General features: G+C 47.5%; 1 protein-coding gene and 1 long non-coding RNA gene across 10 annotated transcripts in view; one reads left to right on the top strand and one right to left on the bottom strand.

Annotated features, from left to right (window-relative positions):
* The window catches only part of KAZN (kazrin, periplakin interacting protein), a 203,785-nt gene that overhangs the window by 74,083 nt on the left and 107,090 nt on the right, over nt 1–22,612 (bottom strand). Inside the window, exon 3 of one of the 2 annotated variants that reach the window (XM_088178556.1) lies at nt 11,413–11,590. The exons of the other annotated variant lie outside the window; for it this stretch is intronic. Within the exon in view, the coding sequence (XP_088034682.1) occupies nt 11,413–11,590 (178 nt within the window). The remainder of the gene's footprint in view (nt 1–11,412; nt 11,591–22,612) is intronic. 2 annotated transcript variants of the gene reach the window in all.
* Nucleotides 11,556–22,189, top strand: LOC148221250 (uncharacterized). Of its 8 annotated transcripts, none has more exons than XR_015808373.1 (3): nt 11,556–11,640; nt 12,299–19,239; nt 21,721–22,189. It is a non-coding gene; the product is annotated as an uncharacterized LOC148221250 (long non-coding RNA). The 8 variants fall into 8 exon arrangements; XR_015808377.1 differs by lacking the exon at nt 11,556–11,640 and adding an exon at nt 19,534–19,648 and having other exon boundaries at nt 12,232–19,239; XR_015808376.1 differs by lacking the exon at nt 11,556–11,640 and adding an exon at nt 20,577–20,652 and having other exon boundaries at nt 12,232–19,239.

The raw sequence follows: 22,612 nt of genomic DNA on the forward strand, positions 1-22,612 counted from the left end.
AGGAACCAGAGTATACTTAATAACTTCCTACCAGTTACCTCCAGCACTACACCCACCTACTTGAAGCCAACAATATCCATCTCTCTTCTTACTCAAGATACTTGGTTTGATAAGTGGCTTTGGACATTGATATAAAAAAGCATGAGCAAAATTATCTTCAGAGCATCACTTCATTTTTCTGCTTCCCCTCTCCTCACCAGATTGCCACAAGGATATCAACACTCATTTGCTGATTCAAGTCCAGGAAAGATGAAAAACATCACTGCAGAATAAGCTTGTACTTACATCGGCAGAAACAACTGAAAATGAATTAGCAAATGAGAGCTACCTCACAAAAACTGCAGTTCAGCAAAATATCCCCCAATCTGGAGTCTTTATGCACAGCTGCAAGTAAAAAGAAACAGAATAAATCACAGCAAGTCTACAAGGCCTGGATAATTTTCATTCTTTGAGAGAATCCAAAAGCTCAGCTACTCCCAGCTCAGAACACATTGGAGGACCCAACACCAGCAGTTCTGAAAGTATTTGGGTGACTTCCAGCACCCAGCTGAGGTGACACTGGGCAGGTTTTTGCAGCAGGAATCCCAGCCCAAGAACCAAAGCCCCTTATTTGTGTCTTGGCAAGGAACAGGTCCCTGCAGCCACACAGGCTTGACTCACTGCAGCAAAGAACTGGATGAGGTCACACGTGTCCCCACAGGTGTGTCACACCAAATTCTCTTAATTCTAACCCTGAGCCACCTCCTGGTGTAAAGATGGTACCAAAGGGTGGAAACAGCCCTTCAAAATTATAGGAACCTTGGCAGCAGCACCAAATCCCATGTGCCCAAGAACAAGGTTGATAAGGGCCCTAAAATAGGCACAGCCTTGCAAATTTACATCTCAAGGGTGTAAATACTGCTTTTACTGCTCCCAAGGCTACACATAAAGGGTCTCACCATGAAGGATTTGCTTGATTTCTCCCTGCACAATATTCCAATCCCCTGGGAAGCGTGGCCGTGCAAAGCCAGGTTTGACTGAACATCGTGATGAGGTCAAAGGCATCTGTGCTGGCATCACAGTATGGACAGGCTGTCACTGACAGCCCAGCCAGCTCTGCTCCTCTGACATTATCTGCATCCTTTATCTGCCAACAAGCACATTTAATACTTATCTGAATATGTGGTTTTAATCCTGCAGGGTGGTCATTACCACGGTATTGTCACAGTAATTAGCAGGTAAAGCTCTCATGGCTTTTTTATGCATGTTTCCCCAACCAAAATAAAACAAATGTAATTGTAATCACACATCCAGATTTTGTATCAGGCTATTTCCAGGACCTACAGTTGCCCCAGTCTATGGCAACCCAACCCTAGCAGCAAGCAGCAGAGGAAACACTTCAGTCCACAAACCACAACAGCATCAAAAAAAAAAAACCCAGCCCAAGATAATACAGCTCCATTTAAATGAAAAAAAAAAAAAAATCTTTAAGGAACCTACAAGGTATTCAAACCTCTTTAGTAAAGTGCTTTCCATTAATCCTGCCACACGTGAAATGCTGAATCAAAGATGTTCAGTAAATGTGCCTGTCAGTGGAATTACGCCCAAAATCAAACTGGTCCCTAATGAGTGCACTCAGAAATGACAGCGATAAGCAGGGCAGAGGAGATGTGTTAAATTACATCATTTACCAAAATACGCTGGAAATGATGCATGTCCAAGGAGGAAAAGCACATAAAAAGGATCTTTGCAAAGGTGGCAAAATGCAAAGTGCTTTTTCTGAAGGTTTGCCCTGCCTGAAAGGAACAGCAGATGGTTCACTTGGAGAGCCTGTGGCAGCTGTCTGGGGCCACACGCTCATCCTGGGAGCCACGGCCACTGCAGACCTTTACACAGCTCCTGCAAGACTCCAGCAGCTTGTGAGCAACTTGTGGGAGTGTGAGCGAGCCCCAGAGCTGGAGCAAAGCCAGGCAATGACAAGGGCATGGAACAGGGGCGAGCAGGGCAAGGTGCAGCTCGCCCACCCTGCTCTCTCCCTGTGATGCCTGTGCACCCAGCAGCTCCTAAGCTGGGGCAGGCAGTGCTGGGAGCTGGGGACATGCCCACAAGGGGACCCTTGGGACCAGCTGGTGACACCCACTCAGCTCCTGTGCCCAGTCCTGTGCTGCCTCCCCCAGCAGCTGCCCCATCTCACCAAAAACATCCAGGCACAGCAGCATCAGGACACCAGGGCCTCGCAGGAATCCATCCTGAAGCCAACACAACTGCCTGGGTACGTTTTGGTTAATAAATTTGCAAAGTCTCTGCTTATATTACAACGTGCTACCCCAAAACAGAATTTTTTGATATTAACTACAGCTTTTTCACTAGATATGTGGCCTTTCTGTGGTCTCACTGTGAGCTTTATATTTTTAAAGTTTAGGGTATTTTTTTTTCCCCTCCACAGGAGCTGCACAGCTTTGGCTTCACCACCTCCCTCTGCTTTTCATGGAAATTTAAGAACCCCATTAATCAGCCCTCTCACCCTGAGCTGTCAGCTCTGGACCTCTCCTGACCACGAAAGGAGATCATGCAGGAAACTAAAGCTCATTTCAGCAAACCCTCTGTGGCTTTAAAACAAGCTCCCTTCCCAAGGATGACAAAAATGATCTCTGCAGATTCAATTACACAATGCAAATGTGGTGGGGAGCACACCGTGTCTCCACCTGAAATGGTTCCCCCGCTCCTGCCTGAGCCATCACTTCAGCAGAAAAAAAAAAAAAAAAAAAAAAAGACAAATTTGGGCAAAGCCATTTAGCAGCTCTGGATATACTACAGGGGATATAAAAGGTCAAGGAATTAATGTTGAGAATCTGTGGTGGATGAAACAACAGGTTTTGCTGGAGCAGATATTGCAGTAATTGATGAACATAAAAGCAAATAATTGGGTGCATTTAAGGGTAGAACAAACAATGATGAACACACAGAGAGAGAGAATACTTTACAGGATGAGGGATCTGTTTTCTGAATGTGCTGCTGTTACACAAAAATCACACAAAGACGTTGTTCAGCTTCAAGGGAGAATCAAAAGCCCAACAAGTAACTCTGAACTGGGCTCTGCTCATGCTCACACCTTTGTTGAGAGTCAGTGAGACACTGCAGAGGGACAGGGCTCCAGGATGAAAAGGATCCCCAGGGTCTCCTGTGGCAGCACGGCTGTGCCCTGCCTGTGCCAGCCCTGCCTGTGCCCTCCTGCCTTCCACAGCACACATCACAGGGCAGCTGCTCTTCAAAGTGCAGCTGCATTTGGAGATTCTCCTACTGAAAATCTCACTATGGCCCATAAAACCTTTACAGCAGTCCTACAGGTTTCTTCTAACACATTATTTTTCCCTCCTGCAGCTTAAGAGAGAGTCTAGACTATCTAAATCTTAGCATCAAAAGTAAGTTCCTCAAATCAATTTGCTTTGCTTTCCACCCCTAATAGAGCAAATCTCCCTGGAAAACAGGCAAACACTTCCTGTGCTTGTGTGCCTGCAGCAAATTTCGACCCACAACCATATCCTACAACAATTGGAAATATCCTGAAAAAAATATCACTTTATGATGGGAGGGCAGAGACCACTCAAACCAGCAAAGGACCAAAAGAGAATCTTATAAATACCTTTTACCTCAGCCCTTAAAGTTATGGGATACTCCTGTGCTCACCTGAACAAGCAGATGAGGCCGAAATAAGCATTTTGGGATATTCTGTTGTTAAAAGAGAGCAAGAAAGCTGCTATTGGGGAATTAACCATGGCATGACTGCTGCCCAGTCCCAGTACTGGGATCCCCCCTCAGCTGATGATGACCAACAGTAATCCTATGCTGCTTTTCCCAGTTAATTTCCAAGGAGGACGATGGACAGTTTAGTTAAAAGCAAAAGGCTGGAGCAGTGTGGGTGCAGTGCCAGCCTTCATCCTTCATCCTTCATCATCTCTGTGCACACTCACAGGTACTCACCACTGGAAAACTCCCCAGCTGTACAGTGACTGAGGGAATAGTTGGCAAGTTCATATTCTGGCTGAAATTAAAGAGTAATGAGAGTCCACTTCTGCAAATGCCATGATTTGATAAGAATTAAAAGGCAAAGGAAACTTGAAAGATTCAAGTTTTAGGCTCTCAGTTTCGAACATGGTTAATGACCTCAATCTGCTGGAACAGAGGTACAAGCTCTGTTTCACCTTTCCTGCAAAAAAATTACTTCCCAGCCATGTCAGCTCTCCAGGTTTGATTGCTGCTGCAAAACAGAGTCAGAGAAAAACCTGCAGATAGGCATCAGGACACCATTGTGCTCCCTTTACTCTCTTTACATCCCACATATTCACACCAAACAACAATTTCCCCCCACCTCCAATACACTCTACTTTCTGCACAAAGCAGCAGATGTAGAACACACATTCTGTGAGAGAGGTGGCAATGGAGAGGTTTGGGATTCTCCCCCCAGATGCCACCCAGCAAAGTGAGACAACAAAGAAGAGATGGCACAGGACAGCAGCAGGAAAGGCTGTGACACATCAGCTCCCTGTCAGATAAACCCAAAGGTTCATTTCCCAGATACAGCCTCTAAAACCTGTGAAATCTTAATTTAGAGGAAGAAGTGGCATGAAAAGATGTGAGTCAGACTGACTCTGTAAGGGATGAGAAAAGGATGAGAAATGGATTTACAGATGCCTTCAGAAGAGATGATCTTTACAAAAAAAAAAAACATTTGCAGAAGCAATAAGGGACAAGGATGATTCCCCAAGACTGTGATGAGCCCACATGGCAGCAGAGCATCACTCAGTCCCTCTTCCATCTTCAGTGGTAAGGGTGATCCTCTCCCAAACTCTGAGTCTATTGGGTGGCCACAGGAGATCCAGGAGGCCACCACACTCCCCCTCACCTTTCTGCAGGCATCTCTGCTCCTTTCTCATGTCCAAGTGATCTGAAAGCAAATTCTAGCCTCGTGTACTTAAAATCTGTGGCTGATCAGGTATCTGAAAAGCAACAGCAAAAGAGCTTTTTCATTTCTCTGTGCAAACACAGCCCTGCCCACTGCAGCTCTCCCACCAAGCAAGTGTCAGAAATCCTCATGACAAAAACCCATTTCTCACTAATTGCTCTGTGCAAAAACATTTCTCTGCTGCAGCTCATCTTCTGCACTCCAAGGCAGAGGTCTTTGCAGTTCTGCAATTTTCAGGCACAGACACATCACTTACCAAGCCCAGCTGAAAACCAGAAACCTGACCCAAAAGCCACCCTCACTGAGTCCAGGTGGGAACAGGCAGCCTGCATCACCTGTGGCCAGCTCTGTCCCCATCCCAGGGGCTCCTTGCAGGGATCTGGGGAAGCAGAGCACTAACAAGATTAGGGAATCAGCAATTTATCAGATTATGGAAGCTAGGGCTGGACTGAGGGGTATAGTGACACCCCTGGGAGCCACGGCCTCCAGCCAGTGTCACGCTCAATCATGATCAATACCACTGCAAAGTTGTTCTGCATTATCCTCCTGGAGAGCCTCTGCTACCTCAGATCCCCTCAAATCACAACCCATCACTCAACCTCAGCCTCTTGTTCTGGGGAGACACCTCCAAACCCTCACCATCACACCTCTGAGCCTCCAGTTACCCCCCTTGGCCATGGGTGCAGAAGGAAAACCTAGGGAAGAGATTTTCCTCACCTTTGCAACTCCTGCAGACAAACTGACTACAGAAAAAAAGGCTTCAAAGCTTTCAAAAGCATTTATTCCACTTCCATATTCTGGTGAGACTGCTTCTTTTTCCTTAAAAAAGCTAAACCCATCCCACCTCCTGCCACCACAGGACACATTTCCAAACACCAAAATAATCTAGCTGGAGGTTCCACAAAATCCATCTCAATACCCAAAAGCATCACCCATAAAGGCTCAAGTAAAGCAACACAGAAATGAAAAACAGGAAGAGATTGCAAAGCAACACGAAGCAACCCCGTGAGCCTTCAGCACCCCAGGGGTGAGGATGTATCCTGAAGAATGAAGCCTCTGGGTGAGTGATTCCCTGGGTGTTGTGTGTGGCTGCTGCCCTGCTCTGCACGCTGCATTACGAGCACAGGGTTCTGCAGATGCTGCGTCAGGACCAGAGCACTGATCTCACGCTTTGCTGGCAATGAGAAATTGTGAGGATGGAATTTTAACAAGCTGGAGACTGAAGTTTTGCTCTGCACCGTGCTGGTGCTCAGTGCCTGGTGTACAGTGATGTACTTGGAGCACAGAGAGGAGGAGGGGCCATTCAAGGAAAGGTGTTTGCCTTCCAAGGGCCAGGAGCTCCTGCTCAAGGCTGTAAAGCCTCTTTTGGTATCTCAGAGAATTCCATATTCAGCCCTAGGGACAGAGAACACCAATGTTCCAGATACACTGATGTACCTGGAAGAAAAAGAATAAGTAATGAGAGGACAGACTGTCCTCTTGGATGACACCCAGCCCCACCATCTGTGGGAGAGTGCCTGAACATAACCCACAAAATTATACTTAATCTTCCCCAAGTTAAGACTGGGACTGATTTCTACATCCCTCTTCCCACCTGCAAATCCAACACCATTTTCATGATTATATTTCAAACTGGTGAGTCAAAAGCCCTGGATTAAGTCCTCTTTCAACTTCAGTTTACTTGAGCTTACTCATCCTTAGGAGCTTCATTATAACTCCCCTGGACAAAGGCTAAAGCAATGATAATCTAAATATTATGCTAACCATGCCAGATGAGGCTTTTGAATAGGAAAGCTCCAGAAAAGATATTTAAATTAACATCTTCAAAGACTAAGATGTAGCAAGGACCTGGAGCATTATCAGCAGCCAGTTCCCTGTGTCTAAAGCAACCATGGGAACACTGCTAAGTAGAGATTTATTTCCCAGCACAGGCAATTGTTTTAGAGCATGAAACTAGCTGCTCTCTGAACTAGGCAGGACAAAGGGAAACAAAGTAGGAAATTATTAGAAAGAGTAATAGTACAGCAAGACCTTGATCTTGTGATAAGCATGGTACAAAAATGCTCCCGATACCCAAATGGGCAGCAGTGTCCAAATTCCTCAGGCTTCTTTACAGTATCAGCTCTCCAGCTCTGGAAGAACAAATAGCAGGGAAGATTTCTGAAGAGATGAAAATGGTACATTTTCAACAGCCGGAGATGATTACTCACAAAATAGCAACAGCACAGAGGTAACTGATTGCCTCTGGGCAAAAGTCAAAGTCTTTGCATTGTAGCTATGAAAGGATACTGAGATCAAAGGGAAGAAGAAAAAACTATTTTAGACTGTCATGAGCAGAAAGGTCCTCCTAGCCCGTTGGCATCACCACATACCAAGATACAGCTGAAATCTTTCTTATGCTGCACGGGCCTGAGATAACAGCGCAAGGAGCAGCCCTTTATTCCAGGAGCAGGGTGCAGCTCCTGCCCCATTCCCAGCTGAATTTTGGCAGCATCCATTGCAAACACCACCAATCCTCACTGTCAGAGGCCAGGCCATGGAGATCAGTGTGCCACCACCACTCTGAAATCAGAGCGAGATAAGCCAAGCTCTGAGCGAGGTGTTATTAACGACACTTAGCGATTGATTGCACGTTACATCTTCAAGCACTTCGCCAACATTAATTAATTAAGGTGTTTTCCATTTAATGTGGGAAGGAGACTAAAGCAAAAACACGAGGCTGAACGGACCAAACACCTGATGCAGCACGGCAAGTCATCACCAGACTGCAAGTTTCCACAGAGATACTGCTTTTAACCAAACTACTGAAAATTCGGGTGTAGGTTGAGCAAAGCCATGAAACCAAAAGCCCAGAGGTGCAACCAGCAAGGACAGGGGCACAGCAAGGACAGGGGCACAGCAAGGACAGGGGCACAGCAAAGCATGGACTCACCACAGCAATGCTCTGCTGCATCCCACCCCGGACCACTGGGCACAATCTTGCTCACAATCAATTCAACCAATACTAATTCAAACAAGGATTCCAACACGAGGGTGCTGACACACGGCTGCAGAGATGTTACCTAGCACTGCCTGTAATTGCTGTGCTAAGAGCTGGGGACATGAAGTATTGATTTCCACCCTGATCTGCATCCAAGTTTAGACAGAGGCTGCAGCCAAAATACTTCTCCCAGCAAACTCACCAGTTAAAAGAGACTGTCAGGGCTGAGAGGTTTGAATGATGAACACTCACGCTAAGGACTGGAACAATATACAGGTTCCATTCCTGCCTACCTACACACACCCACCATCCTGCTCTCCCTCTTCACAGAATTCTTCCAGCTTTGATTAAAATTATGGAAAAGATGCCCTCGAAACATACCTTGCCATGGCAAAAATAGTGCATTGTAGCAGAGAAAAGTCTCAGAGTGCACAAAAGGGGCAGAGTTATTACCTCCAGCTGTCTCAAGCTGCACCATAATTACACAAATAGCACATCTGACAAACTCAGTATTAATTACTAACTGAGCATGGCACAGAGACACACATTCACCTCCCTCCACACAGCTTGGGACTGACCTGGAGCAGCTGCCTGCAGCACTGAGATAGGGAGCTCCTTCCCACCTCACAGAAAGAATTCTCACCTGTGAGGGTGGGGAGGCTCTGCCACAGTGTGCCCAGAGAAGCTGTGGCTGCCCCATGGCCCCTGGAAGTGTCCAAGGCCAGGTTGGACAGGGATTGGAGCACTTGGAAGATGTCCCTGCCTGTGGCAGGGGGTTGGAACTGGATGATCTTTAAAGTCCCTTCCAAGCTAAACCATTCTGGGATTCCATAAGCAAAGGGATCTGATGATTCCAGCAGGTGCTTTTCCTCCCAGACCAAAGCAGACCCCACCACACCTGCCACCCGAGCACCACCAGCACACCCCAAATCTGCACTTGCAGGCTGCCACTCTATTCCCCATCCTCCTGCCTGCCTTTAATATATTTGCATAAATCAAACAGCTTGGCACCCTCCTACTTAGGAGACACACAACAGCAGAACTATTCAGAGATTCTTGTTTTCACCCAATCCTTCTGAACGTCGTCTCATAATCCTTGAGGAAAAGCATACGGCTCACTATAGATATCTTGGGCCTGTCTGCACAAACACAGAGTGATGTAGGAGAGCATTTATGGCAGCACATAAACAATACTACCAAACTTAGGGAGGAAACACAAAGCAGAGTGAATCTCCTTGGTGGATCTTGCAGAGATCAAGCGCTCTCCCTCTTCTCCTTCCAAGCACGACAGATAAAACACTCTTTAGATAAAATGTTACACTTAACTAATTGGCTTCTGTTACAACACCAGTGGTACAGGGCTGGGTATATCACAATGTTAATAACAGCTTATTAAATCCATGGGGAAAGACAAAGACTCATCCACAGCCACAAGGCCATGGAGTCACACCTTGCTGTGGAAGCGTTCCTTTTCCTAACTCCTAGTCATCAGCATGCTGAGCCAAATTTCCCAGCTTAGAGAGTGGGAAGATGGACCAAACCCTCCAGCAACTTCAGCAGTCACTGCAGGTACCACTCTCCCACCCCGCTGAGGGTGGGGCCACTCTATTCCCCCCCTCCCCCCCGTCACAGGGACCCCACAACTCCAAAGCCGGTGTAATCTGAATTATTAAGCAGAAACACACAGGCTTTGAGGAACACAGCACATTTCTTTGGCACCTTTACAGGGTACCAACTGTTTTCCAGCATGCTGATAGTAAAGGAACACAAAGAGGAATTTTTTTCATCACTCAACAGATTAGAAAACCTCAGAGAACACACCCCCCTGTCCCTTGCCAGGACACGCTGCAGAAACGTGCATCTCCCCAGAAGTGTCCTGGAGAGGAAACGAAACCAAACACTGAACACACACACAGAAATCAGTGTGAGCATGAGCAGCCGAAGGGTTTTACCTGCTTTCCTGGCTGGAATCCTGCTTTTCCACATGCATGCCCTGTACAGCGTGTCACCATCTGCATTCCTGATGCCCCTGCTCCACAGGGGAGGACGGAGGCTGGCATCCTCCTTCTGCCCTTTCAGCAGATTTTTATAAAAGCCAGAGCCTCAGTAGCCTGGCTATGGAGTATGGCAGAGGGTGGCTGAGATTATCCCAAAAGGCACCTCGGAACAGCATTTCACATATCCCTGGCCACACAGGTAACTTCACTTCCTACATCCCCACAGCCACCAGGAAGCTCAGCTAGGTAAATGGAATTCACCTCCCACACCCCCACTACTAAAACAGTAAAATACAAGCTGGACAGAATAAAACCACTAATTAGTCCCTCTAAATCAGTTTGCCACGAACAACAGCACAGGGGGGTTGAAACAAGATGAACTCTTTACGATCCTTTACAACCCAAAGTGTTCTATGATTCTGTAATTCCATGATTACATCCTGCCGGCAGCAACTATGCCCCGCCAACCGCTTTAAAAGGCTTCACCAAAATGTTACTGTTATTTAAAATAGCGCCGAACCACTCTACCGAGAGATACAGTAAATAAGTAACGAGTAAATAACAGCTACTGACGTTTTTATCACACGTGTAAATTCAGTTATCGGGAGAGGGGAGGGCTCGCGCTATTTTCTGTTCGGGGTAAACTGTCATGCAAGCCTGTAATTCTTTGGGAAATATAAACGTTCAAATACAAAAGCATTTAAATACAAACGTATCAGTGATGGCAACGCACTTTGATTAGCAGGAAACTGAATTTCACCCTGGCGAGAGCACGAGTACTACAGGAGCGATTCGGGCTCATTTCCTTACCCTTCACATCAAGTGATGCACCCCGCTTTCCACGCTCGGCCCCGGGGCACGGAGACAACTTTCCATGGATGCGGGGGGCAGAGGGGGTGTGCGCATCGCACGGGGGCTGCCCGAGCCTGCCCGGACCGTGCCGGGGGTGCCGCTGCCCGGGCTGGGCTCCGGTCACCGTGCGCGGACCGAGCCCCGCAGCCCCGACCCCCGGACCGGGCCGGGCCGGGCCGAGCGGGGAGCGGCGGGGCCGGAGCTCGGATCGCGGAGCTCGGATCGCGGATCGCGGCGGTAACATGGCTGCTTTCCTACCGAATTACGAAACCGGCTGAGGGCGCGGGATTACCGGGGAGAGCCGGCCGGGGGGGACCTCGGGGCGGGGTGCGGCGAGGGGATGGGAATAGAGGGGGTGGCGACGGTGGCGGGAGGATTTGGGGGGCAGCGAGTATTTGGGGAGGGGTGGGGAGGGATCCCCTCCTTGTGCCGAGCGAGGCGCCGGCAGCAGCCGCAGCAGGGAAGAACGATCCCGCTCCGAACCCAGCGGGGAACCCCCAACCACACAAGCCCGACGGGACGCGCCGGGCACCCCCCAAAAAATAAACAATGAACAATAACACCGAGCGCAGGCGGCGGCCGGGAGGGACCCCCGGTGTCTGCCCGGAGCCCCCTCGCCCCCTGGCCGCGGCGGGACCCACCTTGAGCGCCGTGCGGGCCGTGCTCCATGGCCGGGTCGCTGCCCAGCTCGGCCAGGCGCCGGCCGGTGGCCGCCAGCTCGGCGCGCAGCGCCGTCACCTCCTGGCCCGCCGCCTGCAGCGCCCCGTCGATGCGCAGCGCCAGCTGCTTGTTGTCGTCCATCATGTGCAGGATTTTGGCCTGGGGGGAGGGAGGAAGAGGAGGAGAGAGAGAGAGAGAGAGAGAGAGAGGTGAGAGAGGGAGCGGCGGGGGGGGCGGGCAGGGGGCTGTGCTGGGCAGGGGGGGGTAAGGGGCTGCCTGAAGGGGAGCAGCGAGAGGGGAGTGCGCGGTGCGAGGGGGCGGTGCGAGGGGAGGGGGCTGGGAGGGTGAGAGGGGGGCTCTGAGAGGGGGGACAAGGGAGACGGGGGACAAAGGGGAGGGGGAGCTGGGAAGGGGATCTGTGTAAAGGGAGGGGGGCTTTGCAAGTGGGGACAAAGGGAGGGGGGGCTGTGCCAGGGGAGCGCATACAGGAGAGGGGTTCTGCAATGGGGTGTGCAAAGGAAAGCAGGGGGGGCTGCGCAGGGGGGGTACGGGGGTGAACAGGTTGTGTGGGGGGGTGGGGGTACCCCCTACCTGTTGCCCCCCCCGGCAGCCCGGGCAGGGCGATGGCAGCTCGGCCGAGGGCATCCGCGGTGGGTGCGCGGCTGCGGCGGGCGGGTCCCTCCCCTCCTTCCCTCCCTCCCTTCCCTCCTTCCCTCCCGGGCGGACCCTGCGATGCCCGCGCCGCGCTGGGAGCGACACCCCCCCCGCAGCCCCCCGGGAAGTTCAGGGGTGCTGCGGGGATGCTGCAGTGCCCGCGCTGAGCTCAAAACGCCACTAATGAAGGACCGTTCTGCTAACTGCACCCAGGTTCGCCCCGAGCGTGGCCGTGCCCAGCAGCTGCCTGCAGAAGGTGGAGGAAAATGGGCTCCAGAAATCCCCCTGGAAGGATTTTGGGGCCGGGGGAAAAAAGCCACCTGAGCGCTGTCAGCACTGCAGCAGTACTAGTGCGAGAGCTCTTACACTGGCGGTTCGTGTGGCACGAACCCAGGGTGAAAAATCGAGAATTATTGGTATCATCCATTCGCTGGCGACTGCTAGAGGGAGCGCGGATGTTTCCCTGTGCCTTATCCATCCCTTAGAGGGATCCACTTGTGTGTTTGCCAGGGCTGCAGCAAGCCTGCAGAGCTGCCACCCTGCCCGTGGCAGCCGTGCAGATGGCTCCATCCTCACTGAAGTGAAATTAGAGAATCACAGAGTGATTTGTGTTGGGAAGGACCTTAAAGATCGTCTCATTCCAATCCCCTGCCTTGGGCAGGGACACCTTCCACTACACCAGGTTGCTGCAAGCCCCGTAGATAGGGATGCTTTGGAGACCACGGGCCACCTGTCTGTACCTCCCCAATCCATCCCTGCATCCCAAATCTGCAGGCAGCCATGCTGTGAGTTGTCACCTGAGCCATCTGCACCTGGAAAAGTTCACAAATGGGTTTAAGAACCGGGCAGGAGCCCCCACGGCAGTGGGGTGGGAGCCCCACAGACACAGGGGTGGGTGTGGGAAGCACAGAGAGGAGCTGGGATGGTGAGCAAGGACTCTTGCTAAGGGGGACGTCAGAGAAAATCATGAGCCATAAGGAAAGGGGAAGAAACAGCCCTGCACAATTTGCTAAACCCTCTGATATTTACCCAAATTCAGGCTTTTGGCTGAACAAGCTGAGAATTTGGGGCAGTTCTTTGAACTTCAGGGTGTCCTTGTGCAGCACCACTGGCACTGCAGAGCTCTGTTTCAAAATGCAGCAAAAAGGATAGAAAAGGGCTCCTGCTGTTGAGAGCTGCAGGGATGGCTCCAGGAGAGCCAGGAGGTGAAGCAGGAGCTCATCACCATCCCACACATCCAGGGACTGTGGGGATGGGGCTCTGCAGGAGCAGAGAGTTTGGTGTGCAGAGTCCCCAGGCAGCTTTTGGGGACAGAAATGGGGTAAATCTGCTGTGTCAGTCTGCTGAAAAACATCAACAAGAGCAGCCTGGATCCCCCAAAACCTCAGGTCTGATCTGGATCCTGGGTACAACCAGCTCTCCAAGAGTCAAAAGGATTGAGTCCTTGTCAAGTGCCATCTAGTCCTTACATCCAACTGGATCAAACCATCTGGATATAGTAAAACATGAAATTTAGCATTTATTCAGTGAAATGGTATAGTGGCTTTTGCAAGGGACAATTATTTCTGACTGAGAGTTTCCAGCAGTGTCTGCAACCCAACCTGGGTGCTGGGCCAGGGCACTCGGAATATCAGTGGAAAGGTCTGTTTTCCTCAATGAATTCCCAGAGGGCCAACAAACAACCCACGAGGAGAATAAGTGCAATTTTTGAAATTCTTTCTCCATCATCTCTTCAGCCATTCCTGAAGGAGATAAAGTTCTGTAAGTATATAAAGAAACTGAATTCTAATCAAGATAAATGCCCAGTTTCATACCTAATTTGCATGAATATGTGCTGCAAACTGTTTGCAAATGGGAGAATTATGTATGTAACCAGATAACCTGAGTGTGCAATCCCAGTACCGTATATGCAAAACTTATTCATTGCACTTGAATAAAAGTAAAGCTTCAGCAAAAAGGAACTTGGCTTTAAAAGGACCGGCACATTTTTTTATCATAAAAAAATCAGGTTAAAGCTGTTTTGAACCTTCCAAGAACACATTTAGCTGCTAAGTCGAATTCCAAATGATGTTTCTTACTCAATCTAACTTTAATAATAGACTGGTTGAGTTGCTGTGCTGTCAGAGCTGGAATTTTTTAAATTTACTGACTAAGAGAATTTCTACATTAGCACGTGGTTATTTAAAAAATGTGACCTAAAGTTGGCTGCGGCCTCATGGGCAAGTTAAAAACTTTCCTTACTACTTTCAATTCCTCCTGAACTCCCCTGAAGATATCTTGGAAGATTTTCTCCCTTTCCCATGCCTCCTCCTATCCTTGCTGCAGAACAGCTGGATCCATTAAAATTGATTTCCATCTCTCAGAGCAGAATTTGATTTCTCTGAGCTTCCGCCTGGAAGGAGCACAGAGTGTCACAGCAATCCAGCAATATCAGCCAGAGGAAAAGGCACAAGGATGGGGCATTCCTAACCCAACTGGATTGTGCCAGCTCCAGTCAGAAGGCCAAGCCTCTGCTAAAAACCTCAAAACTGGGATGAAGTGAAACTTTGGGAAATGTGCTTCAATCCCTTTCTTCTATCAGCTTTAAATTAAGAAAAAATGGAAATGAAAAGCTAATTAAAGACCCAAAATTAGAAACATATTATTTCGCAAAATTGCTTTGATTATTGGTTTGGGTTTTTTTAAATTTTATTTCTTTACTCCAGCTTTTGCCAGGAGGTTGACAGCTCTGCAAGGAGTCTGTGTCCCAAAGGGATGGGAGTCCCTGGCCATGTAGATGAAGCATAAAGAGATTGGGAATATTTCCTAAGGACACAAGGGAAACCTGAGTCAGTGCCAGGAAGTCACAAATCTTCATTCAACCTTACTACACTCAGCATCTGTTCAGGTGCTGCAAGGAGAGCCTTGAAAATCTGGAAAACACCCTCAGTTTTGGGCAATGTGTTCTAATAAGTGCCATCACATCCAGGTTATTCCTCAAGAGTGTGTAAATGGAATAAACATGGATGGAGGAAAATTATAGAGTTCTACCCTTCTTCTGTGCTCTTGTTCCAACCTAAGGAATGCAGTAAAGGGAATATGAGAAGATTTAGGAGATGAGAAAGGGCTGAGAAGCACACGAGTACCATTCGGGCCTTCCAAACCCTTTAATTTGCTATTCAGATTACCATTTTTTTATAGTTTAATATGTACAATATGCAAAGGAACCAGTTTAACTAAATAGGAAAAGCCTTCTGTGTTAAGGTTGAACGTAATCTAATAGGGCCCTTTGACTTGATTCAATTAAATCCTTCTTTTTCCAATTAAATAATCATCCAGAATTTAATAAAAATGAATTTCCATGTGTCATCCTGCAGAATGATGACCTCTGTGATGAGGAAGGCTTATATAAATTCTGCTGATCTCTTTTTATCTGCCTCTGCCTCACTTCCTCCAAAAAATTGCCTTCTGTCTGTATATTTACATTAATTTCTCATCTGCTCCATGTATCTCTGTTTGCAGGAACAATTCCCAGCTGAAAGAGCTGTGAGTATCACCAGCTTCTTTCAGAACATCCTCGAAAATTGACCTTCTGTGATGGGAAAAAGACTCCAAAGTGGGATTTTTGATCTGTGCCTCAGGTTTGTTGTGCCCTGGCATGCTGTAGGGCCAGCTTCCAATTGGCCCCTTCCAAATATCACCAGAGGCATCTGTCTGGCCATTTATCACCAAGAAAATCCAGTCCAAGAGACCAGCAGCTCCAGCAGCTATCCCCAGGAAAAGCACAGTTCCACAGTCTCTTCCAGCACATCTCCACTGAGTAATTCCCATCAAAGCTACAGCAGTTGTTAATATCTACAATTTTTTCCCCTCTGCAAAGGTGTATTTATAACTGCATTTCACCTCCCTCTCATTCACAAAATATGGAGCACCAAACTCTTTCCTTCCTCAATTGGGATAATCAGCAGCATCTTTATGCAAACCTTGCTGATGTGGTATTGCTGTAATAACTTATTAACTTATGAGTTACTAACTTATAAGTTATTAAAACTGAGCTAAACAGAGCTGAGGATGGACAGGTTAAAAATTTGAGTGAATATTCTGCTCCTCCCTGTGACTGCCTTGCCACATTTCCCCATCTCTCTTTCTGTGTGGGTAAAATGGTCCCGGCGACCTTCCTGTGCTGCTCATCCCTCGGGACCATGAAAACAAACCCATTAATGTTTATAAAGTGTCTCAGACTGGGGGAATTACATCACTGCGGCGAGATACAAGCTTAATGGATCAAAACAAACCCCAGCTCCAAACCCCCCAGCTTAGACACATCTCAGTTACCCGGCACAAACCTCGAGGAATCCCACTGAGAAGGGATAATTGAGAGAAAAATGTGATCCCAGAGATTTTCCTGCAGTAAACCCATTTTACATTAATAGGAAGCAGATTTCTAGACCCCTTTGCAAACGAATGACTTCCACAGCATATTTCACAGCTGAGCGCATCCATGGCACCGGCCTCGGACGCGGGGCTATTAAACCCAACATTTGTTTAATGAATTACAGCAGTCCATGAGTCTGTGTGTGCTCAGCCTGTGTTTAAATGTTTATTTGGGAAGACGTCAGCAGCCAGCCCTGCATGAGCAGGTATCAGCCTCATGATGAGCTCTGGCTGCAATGGACCCTAAACTTTGAACATTTTTGGGTTCTGCTCCCTTACCGAAGGCAGATTACCCAGGAGGTTCAGAGCCTCTGCTAAACATAAAACCCTTTGGATTCAGTGCAAGGTTGGGGTGTTGCCTCCCTGATGATGAACTGTGTAAGAGAGATAAACTGTTGTGCATCTCCCACCTGGCTAGGGTTGGTCTCCACAACTGAAGGGTGGATTAAGCCATTAAAACTCACACATTCAAGCAAGGTTAATGTGCTGCAACCATTTCCAAGATGACCCCACTCTCACCTCACCAGTCAAATTCTAAACCTTGACAAAACCTAACTCTGGTTGCCCTCCTACTTTAACACATTCTCCACTGCAAACTATGTGTGAAGTGCTCCCTCTGTGGCACACAGAGACAGTAGTGATGATGTGCCGTGACCATTTTGCTTTCCCACAAATACTTTGATTTATGGTCTCCACCCCAGAAACCCCCACCCATGAACATTTTACAGTCACGGAATGGTTTGGGCTGGAAGAGACCCTAAGGAGCATCTCCTTCCACTCCACGCCATGGGCAGGGACACCTTCCACTGCCCCAGTTTGCTCCAAGCCCTGTCCAACCTGGCCTTGGTCACTTCCAGGGATTCAGGGGCAGCCACAGCTTCTCTGTGCCAGAGCCTCACCACTCTCACAGTTAAGAATTCCTTCCTCATATCCAGTCTAACCCTGCCCTCTGGCAGTGGGAACCCCCCTTGTCCTGTCATTTCAGGTGAAGTCTGTATGAAATGCCATTTCCCCCTCCTTTCCCCAGCACGAATTAGGGAGTAAAGATGTTGTTGGGCTTTTTCAGAACTGCCAAGGGTGATTTGGGAGATCAGGTCCTGCTGATCCCCCTAAGACTTCCCTGTCCTCTTGGTAAGGGGAGAATGGGGAGTGTGCAGAGACATCAGCTTTACAGTCGCGATTTACTCAGATAGCAGGATAATAGGTGCTGTGAAAAAAAATCCTGTGATCAATCAGCAGACAAATATATACTTAAATTAGGTGTTAGTGGGACAGATGCAGGAAAGGTGATTATGGGTTTGCCTCCGTGTTTCCCTCAGCAACAATGATGACACGCAGGGGTGGGTCACCCTACCCTGTCATTAATGGAGCATCAGCATTCATCTGACAGCTCCTTTGTCCTGGGAAGTCAGTTCTGATGAAGATTTGACATTAGCACAGGCACGGTGAAACTCAGACGCCTTTGAATTTTCATGACCCTCCAGATGCTTTAGCCTGATGGATTACAGGTAAGATCACTATCCTCATTTGGGCAGGTGTCAGAAATAAATATTTGCACCCATCTGTTTCAACTGTGGCAATAAACACCACCGGCAGAACCAGTGGAAGAGCAGCCCTTTGCTGCCTTCCCGGAAAACAAAACTGGAAACAGGGCAGAGCACATGGGAAGGGTCAGCTGGAGCACTCTAGGAATGGAAGGTGCTACAGAGAAATGTGATTTTTTTTTTTATTATAGTATTTGTCAAGGAGGTGAAAGATCTCAAGGGTGGTTAAGCCCTCTAAAATAATCCTAAAATCAATTCAGAAATGGAGAACTCCAGATTGTAACGAAAAGGGGTTTTAAGATGCACAGCACAATGTCCCCCATTGGCACCCAGCAGGCAGGGAGCACATGAGCATCCACAAAATTCCCACGGGGGTTTCAGGGACAAAACAGCCCAATCCAGACAAGAGTGAAACTTCATTTAGTCCTTCCTTTTTCTTTCAGGTGAAAGAACACACATTGTGCTCCAAGGCCATCACCCTCCCTTGTTTAGTCAGTGGCACCAACCGTGGGTCAGGCCTGGTTTGGGGATCACCCCACTGCCAAACCAGTCCCTTTCACAACAACAGAACGTGCTGGAGAGTGTGGAACAATAAAAATAGCCTCCCCTCTTTTCCCATTTTCCCTGTTTTTATCCAAGATGCTACCAGCAGGGTGGACTAATCCTGTATTGCATAAGATTACAGACCTGTAATTACATTCCCCACTAACCTGTGAAAGACCTAAAAATACACCTAGATAGAGTTTCAGCACTGAGAAGGCAGCTGAACAATTTGCATTATATTTCTACATATACATATTACTTTAATTACAGTCATGTTTTAAGGTATCAGTATGGATTTGTCGATTCTGTGAATTTGGGGCTTGGAGGGTACTGATGTCCATTTCTTTAAGGGTTTGTAACTCAGGTTGGCTGGAGTCAGATATTCAGTGAGAAACAGCATTTTCCAGGATTGAGAGAAATCCCTCTACATCAGATAATTCACAAGTGTTGTTTTTCTTGGGTTGGGTAGGAGGATACTGCAGGCATCATTTCAGAGCATGGGGAAGCTGAGGAGCTGGAACAGGGTGTGACCAAGGTCCAGTGGGAGAGGGCACCTGCAACCCATGAAACAAGAGTGAGGCTCTCCAGTTAAATCAGGAACAATTCCTTCATCTCACCATGATTTACCCTAAAGGAACACCCAGCCAGAGAAGGGTAGGGAATATGTGTCTTCTAATAAAGTCTGTTTAACTTTGACACAGATTACTTCTTTAAAAACCCCATCAAACCACACCAAATACACGAATGTGATAAAGTATCTCGGTACAAAATCAATTCCAAGGCGATTATCAGCCTTTGAAAAATTTGGGCTCTAAGTCAGTTCATGGCAGGGATCAAATTGAGCTGCTGTCAACTCATTTGGGCATTTCACTTTGCTTCTGTTATCTGACAGTTAAAATAATCTCAAATAGTTCCCATTATTCCTGCGTTTTCTGCTTTTTGGCCCAGGAAAATGCCCATGCAGCGATTCCCATCCCAGCCACCTCCAGCCTGCAGCATCACTCCCCAGCTGTGGCTGCCACAGCTTCCTGATCACTTCCTGCACTTTGGGGAAGAATTGTAGGTAAGGCTGATGAGCTGTGAGCTGCCACAGCCCCACCCAAGTCCCTCCAGCTGATTTCCAGCTGCTGCTGGGAGCACTCTGTGGTCCCAGATGGGTTACACTGGTCATCAGCTGCAATGCCAGCAGGAGCTCAGTCTTCTTAGAAAGAAGGCTTGGAGCATTATCTTCTGCTCATGGAGGTGAGACTTATTAATGTTATTAATATTAATAGCTTTTTATGAAAATGGGGAACAGGGAGATGCCTTCAAATGATGGCTTGGTGGAGCGAGAGGGATCCAAGGGAAAGCTGATGTTCTTATCATGGAATCATAGAGTGGTTTGGGCTGGAGGGACCTTAAACTCCTTTAAAGGGATCTTAAAGCTCATCTTGTTCCATCCCCTGCCATGGGCAGGGACACCTTCCACTGTCCCAGGCTGCTCCAAGCCCTGTCCAGCCTGGCCTTGGGCACTTCCAGGGATCCAGGGGCAGCCACAGCTGCTCTGGGCACCCTGTGCCAGGGCCTGCCCACCCTCCCAGGGAAGGGTGGAGAGAGAGAGGGAATCACTGAGCAGTGACAGAGAAAGCCAGGGCAGATATGTAATGTCCCCCTCACCCTCCCCCAAAGGCTAAATAAATAATAATTTTTTAAAAGCACAGCTGGATGGATTCCTTAGAAAAATCTAAGCATGCTGGGAGGCTCCAGTGGATGCAGGAGGTTCTGTGGGTACCAGCATCTCCATCACCCCAAAGTCTTCAGGACAAGAAGCTGCCAGGATTGCTGACATAGGAATTTTAAGAAGGTGATGGATATAAAATCCACCAAAGGCAGTTAAACCAAGCAGGACAACTGCCAAGCTCTTGTGTTTGCTCACTGTCAGTAGGTTTTATGGAGACAGAGATATATATCTGCAAAGCTATTCAAGTGCATTTAATTTTTCCAATACCCAGGTACTGCAGCTTGTATGAGGATAATATGTTTATCCTATAAGGTTCCTGACTCCATTCTGCAGTACTTGACTCCAGGGTGAGTTTTTTATTATTAACTTCCTTCCAGTACATATGGAAAATAAAACCAGTTCCCATTGAACAACCTGGGATGAAGTTTTGTTGGGTGTTAAGTTTGTCACGGTGCTAGGGGCCCAGGGTGGGACAACAGGCCTAGAAAATCCTGATGGAGATGTGAGCTGAGGTGTGGGGAATGCAGGGCTGGAAGTGGGAGCTTGCTCTGACACAGCAGGAGACAAATGGAAAAGGGGAAAAGATATGTATGTATGTATGTATGTATGTATGTATTATCTATCTATCTATCTATTATCTATCTATCTATCTATCTATCTATCTATCTATCTATCTATTATCTATCTATTATCTATTATCTATCTATCTATCTATCTATCTATCTATCTATCTATCTATCTATTATCTATCTTATCTAGGTAGCTGGCTGTTTTTATCTGGAAGGTATTAGGGAGAAATTCGTGGCTGGGAGGGTGGGCAGGCCCTGGCACAGAGCAGCTGTGGCTGTCCCTGGATCCCTGGCAGTGTCCCAGACCAGGTTGGGCACTGGGGTTTGGAGCAGCCTGGGACAGTGGGAGGTGTCCCTGCCCATGGCAGGGGTGGCACTGGATGAACTTTAAGGTCCCTTTTAGCCCAAACCATTCTGGGATAAAACGCCTGCAATGAGAGGGGATGATGCTCCATCCCTCATGCCTCTCACCCCTCCCTATCCAAAAGATCTTGATAAGCACGAGAAATTACTCAGGACTGTTTCACTGACATTTTTTGCCTTCTGATGCCACCTCATGAAAGTAACGGTTCATAATCTGCACCAGACCAGCTTAATTCAAGATAAAGATCTGCCTCGTTTGCAGTGACATAATTAGCAATTACCCTAATTTCACTTACACTAAATTACATTTTTAAAAAAATAAATGTTATCTTTTCTGACAAAAAAAAAAAAAAATAATCCTGGGTCTACTTCAGACTTTTTTATATAAAGCAGAAGTATCATTATCCTGTTCTCAGATGAAATGTCTAGACACTTTTAATGAAAATATTCATTATTGCTAATTTGCATCTCTTTCAATTCCAGGACAGAAATCAAATGAAGATGTCAAAACTGTGCTCCCTCTGCCTCAGGCAAAACGGAGCCACGGTGACCCCCAAGTCCTTCCAGAGGGGATCTCAGCTTGTGTGGAGGAAAAGCCTCTCCAGCATCCTCATAACTGAGGGCAGCACCAGATAAAAGATGAGCAAGGAAAATCAGAGGAAAATAATGGTGTCAGGATCTGGATCTGAGATCTGCAGCTTGAAAGGAGGGGAAAACCAGGGAGATCTCAGCCTTAGGATGCAAGATGTGTTGAAATACAGATGTTAATCAGGATGATGGTAACTCATGTGGGTTTAGTAGTGACATTTCCTGAAGATAAAGCACATTTTAAATGCACTCCTTACTTGCTGGTAACAAAACTTTCCATTAGTACAAGGAAATACATATTATACCTCAAACACGCTTCACTGAGCTTGGAGAATAAAGATAAAATAATCTTTTTTATAGCAAATAGGAATGAATACTTAAAAATAATTAAAAGTTGGTGAATATTCATTTGAACTCTTAAGCAAATTTGCCCTTGTCATATTTGCATCCCTCTTGTGTTCTCTTTCTGTGCAATGAAGTTTTATTAGCATGAACATCCACAGAAAGTGAATGTGAAGCCTCAATACCCATGGGAAATGAATTTAAAAATCACTTGCTGTGTGCAGTCACCCAAGAAACTTGATCATAATTGTTTATTGTACTTAAATATTTATATTATTGAAGCACTTGTTCACTAAAAAGGCTGCAGTGCTCCTCTGCTGGGTGCTGCTCAAACACTGTCCCAGGCTACACAAATTACCTCCATCCCCAGCAAACACACAGGTGGGACAGGACAGGTTTCACCAGACTGGCTGTTGTGGCAGGTGGCAAATTTCAAGGTCAACAA

The sequence above is a fragment of the Sturnus vulgaris genome, chromosome 25 (genome assembly GCF_052056855.1).
Source record: "Sturnus vulgaris isolate bStuVul1 chromosome 25, bStuVul1.hap1, whole genome shotgun sequence".
Classification (NCBI taxonomy): Eukaryota; Metazoa; Chordata; class Aves; order Passeriformes; family Sturnidae; genus Sturnus; species Sturnus vulgaris.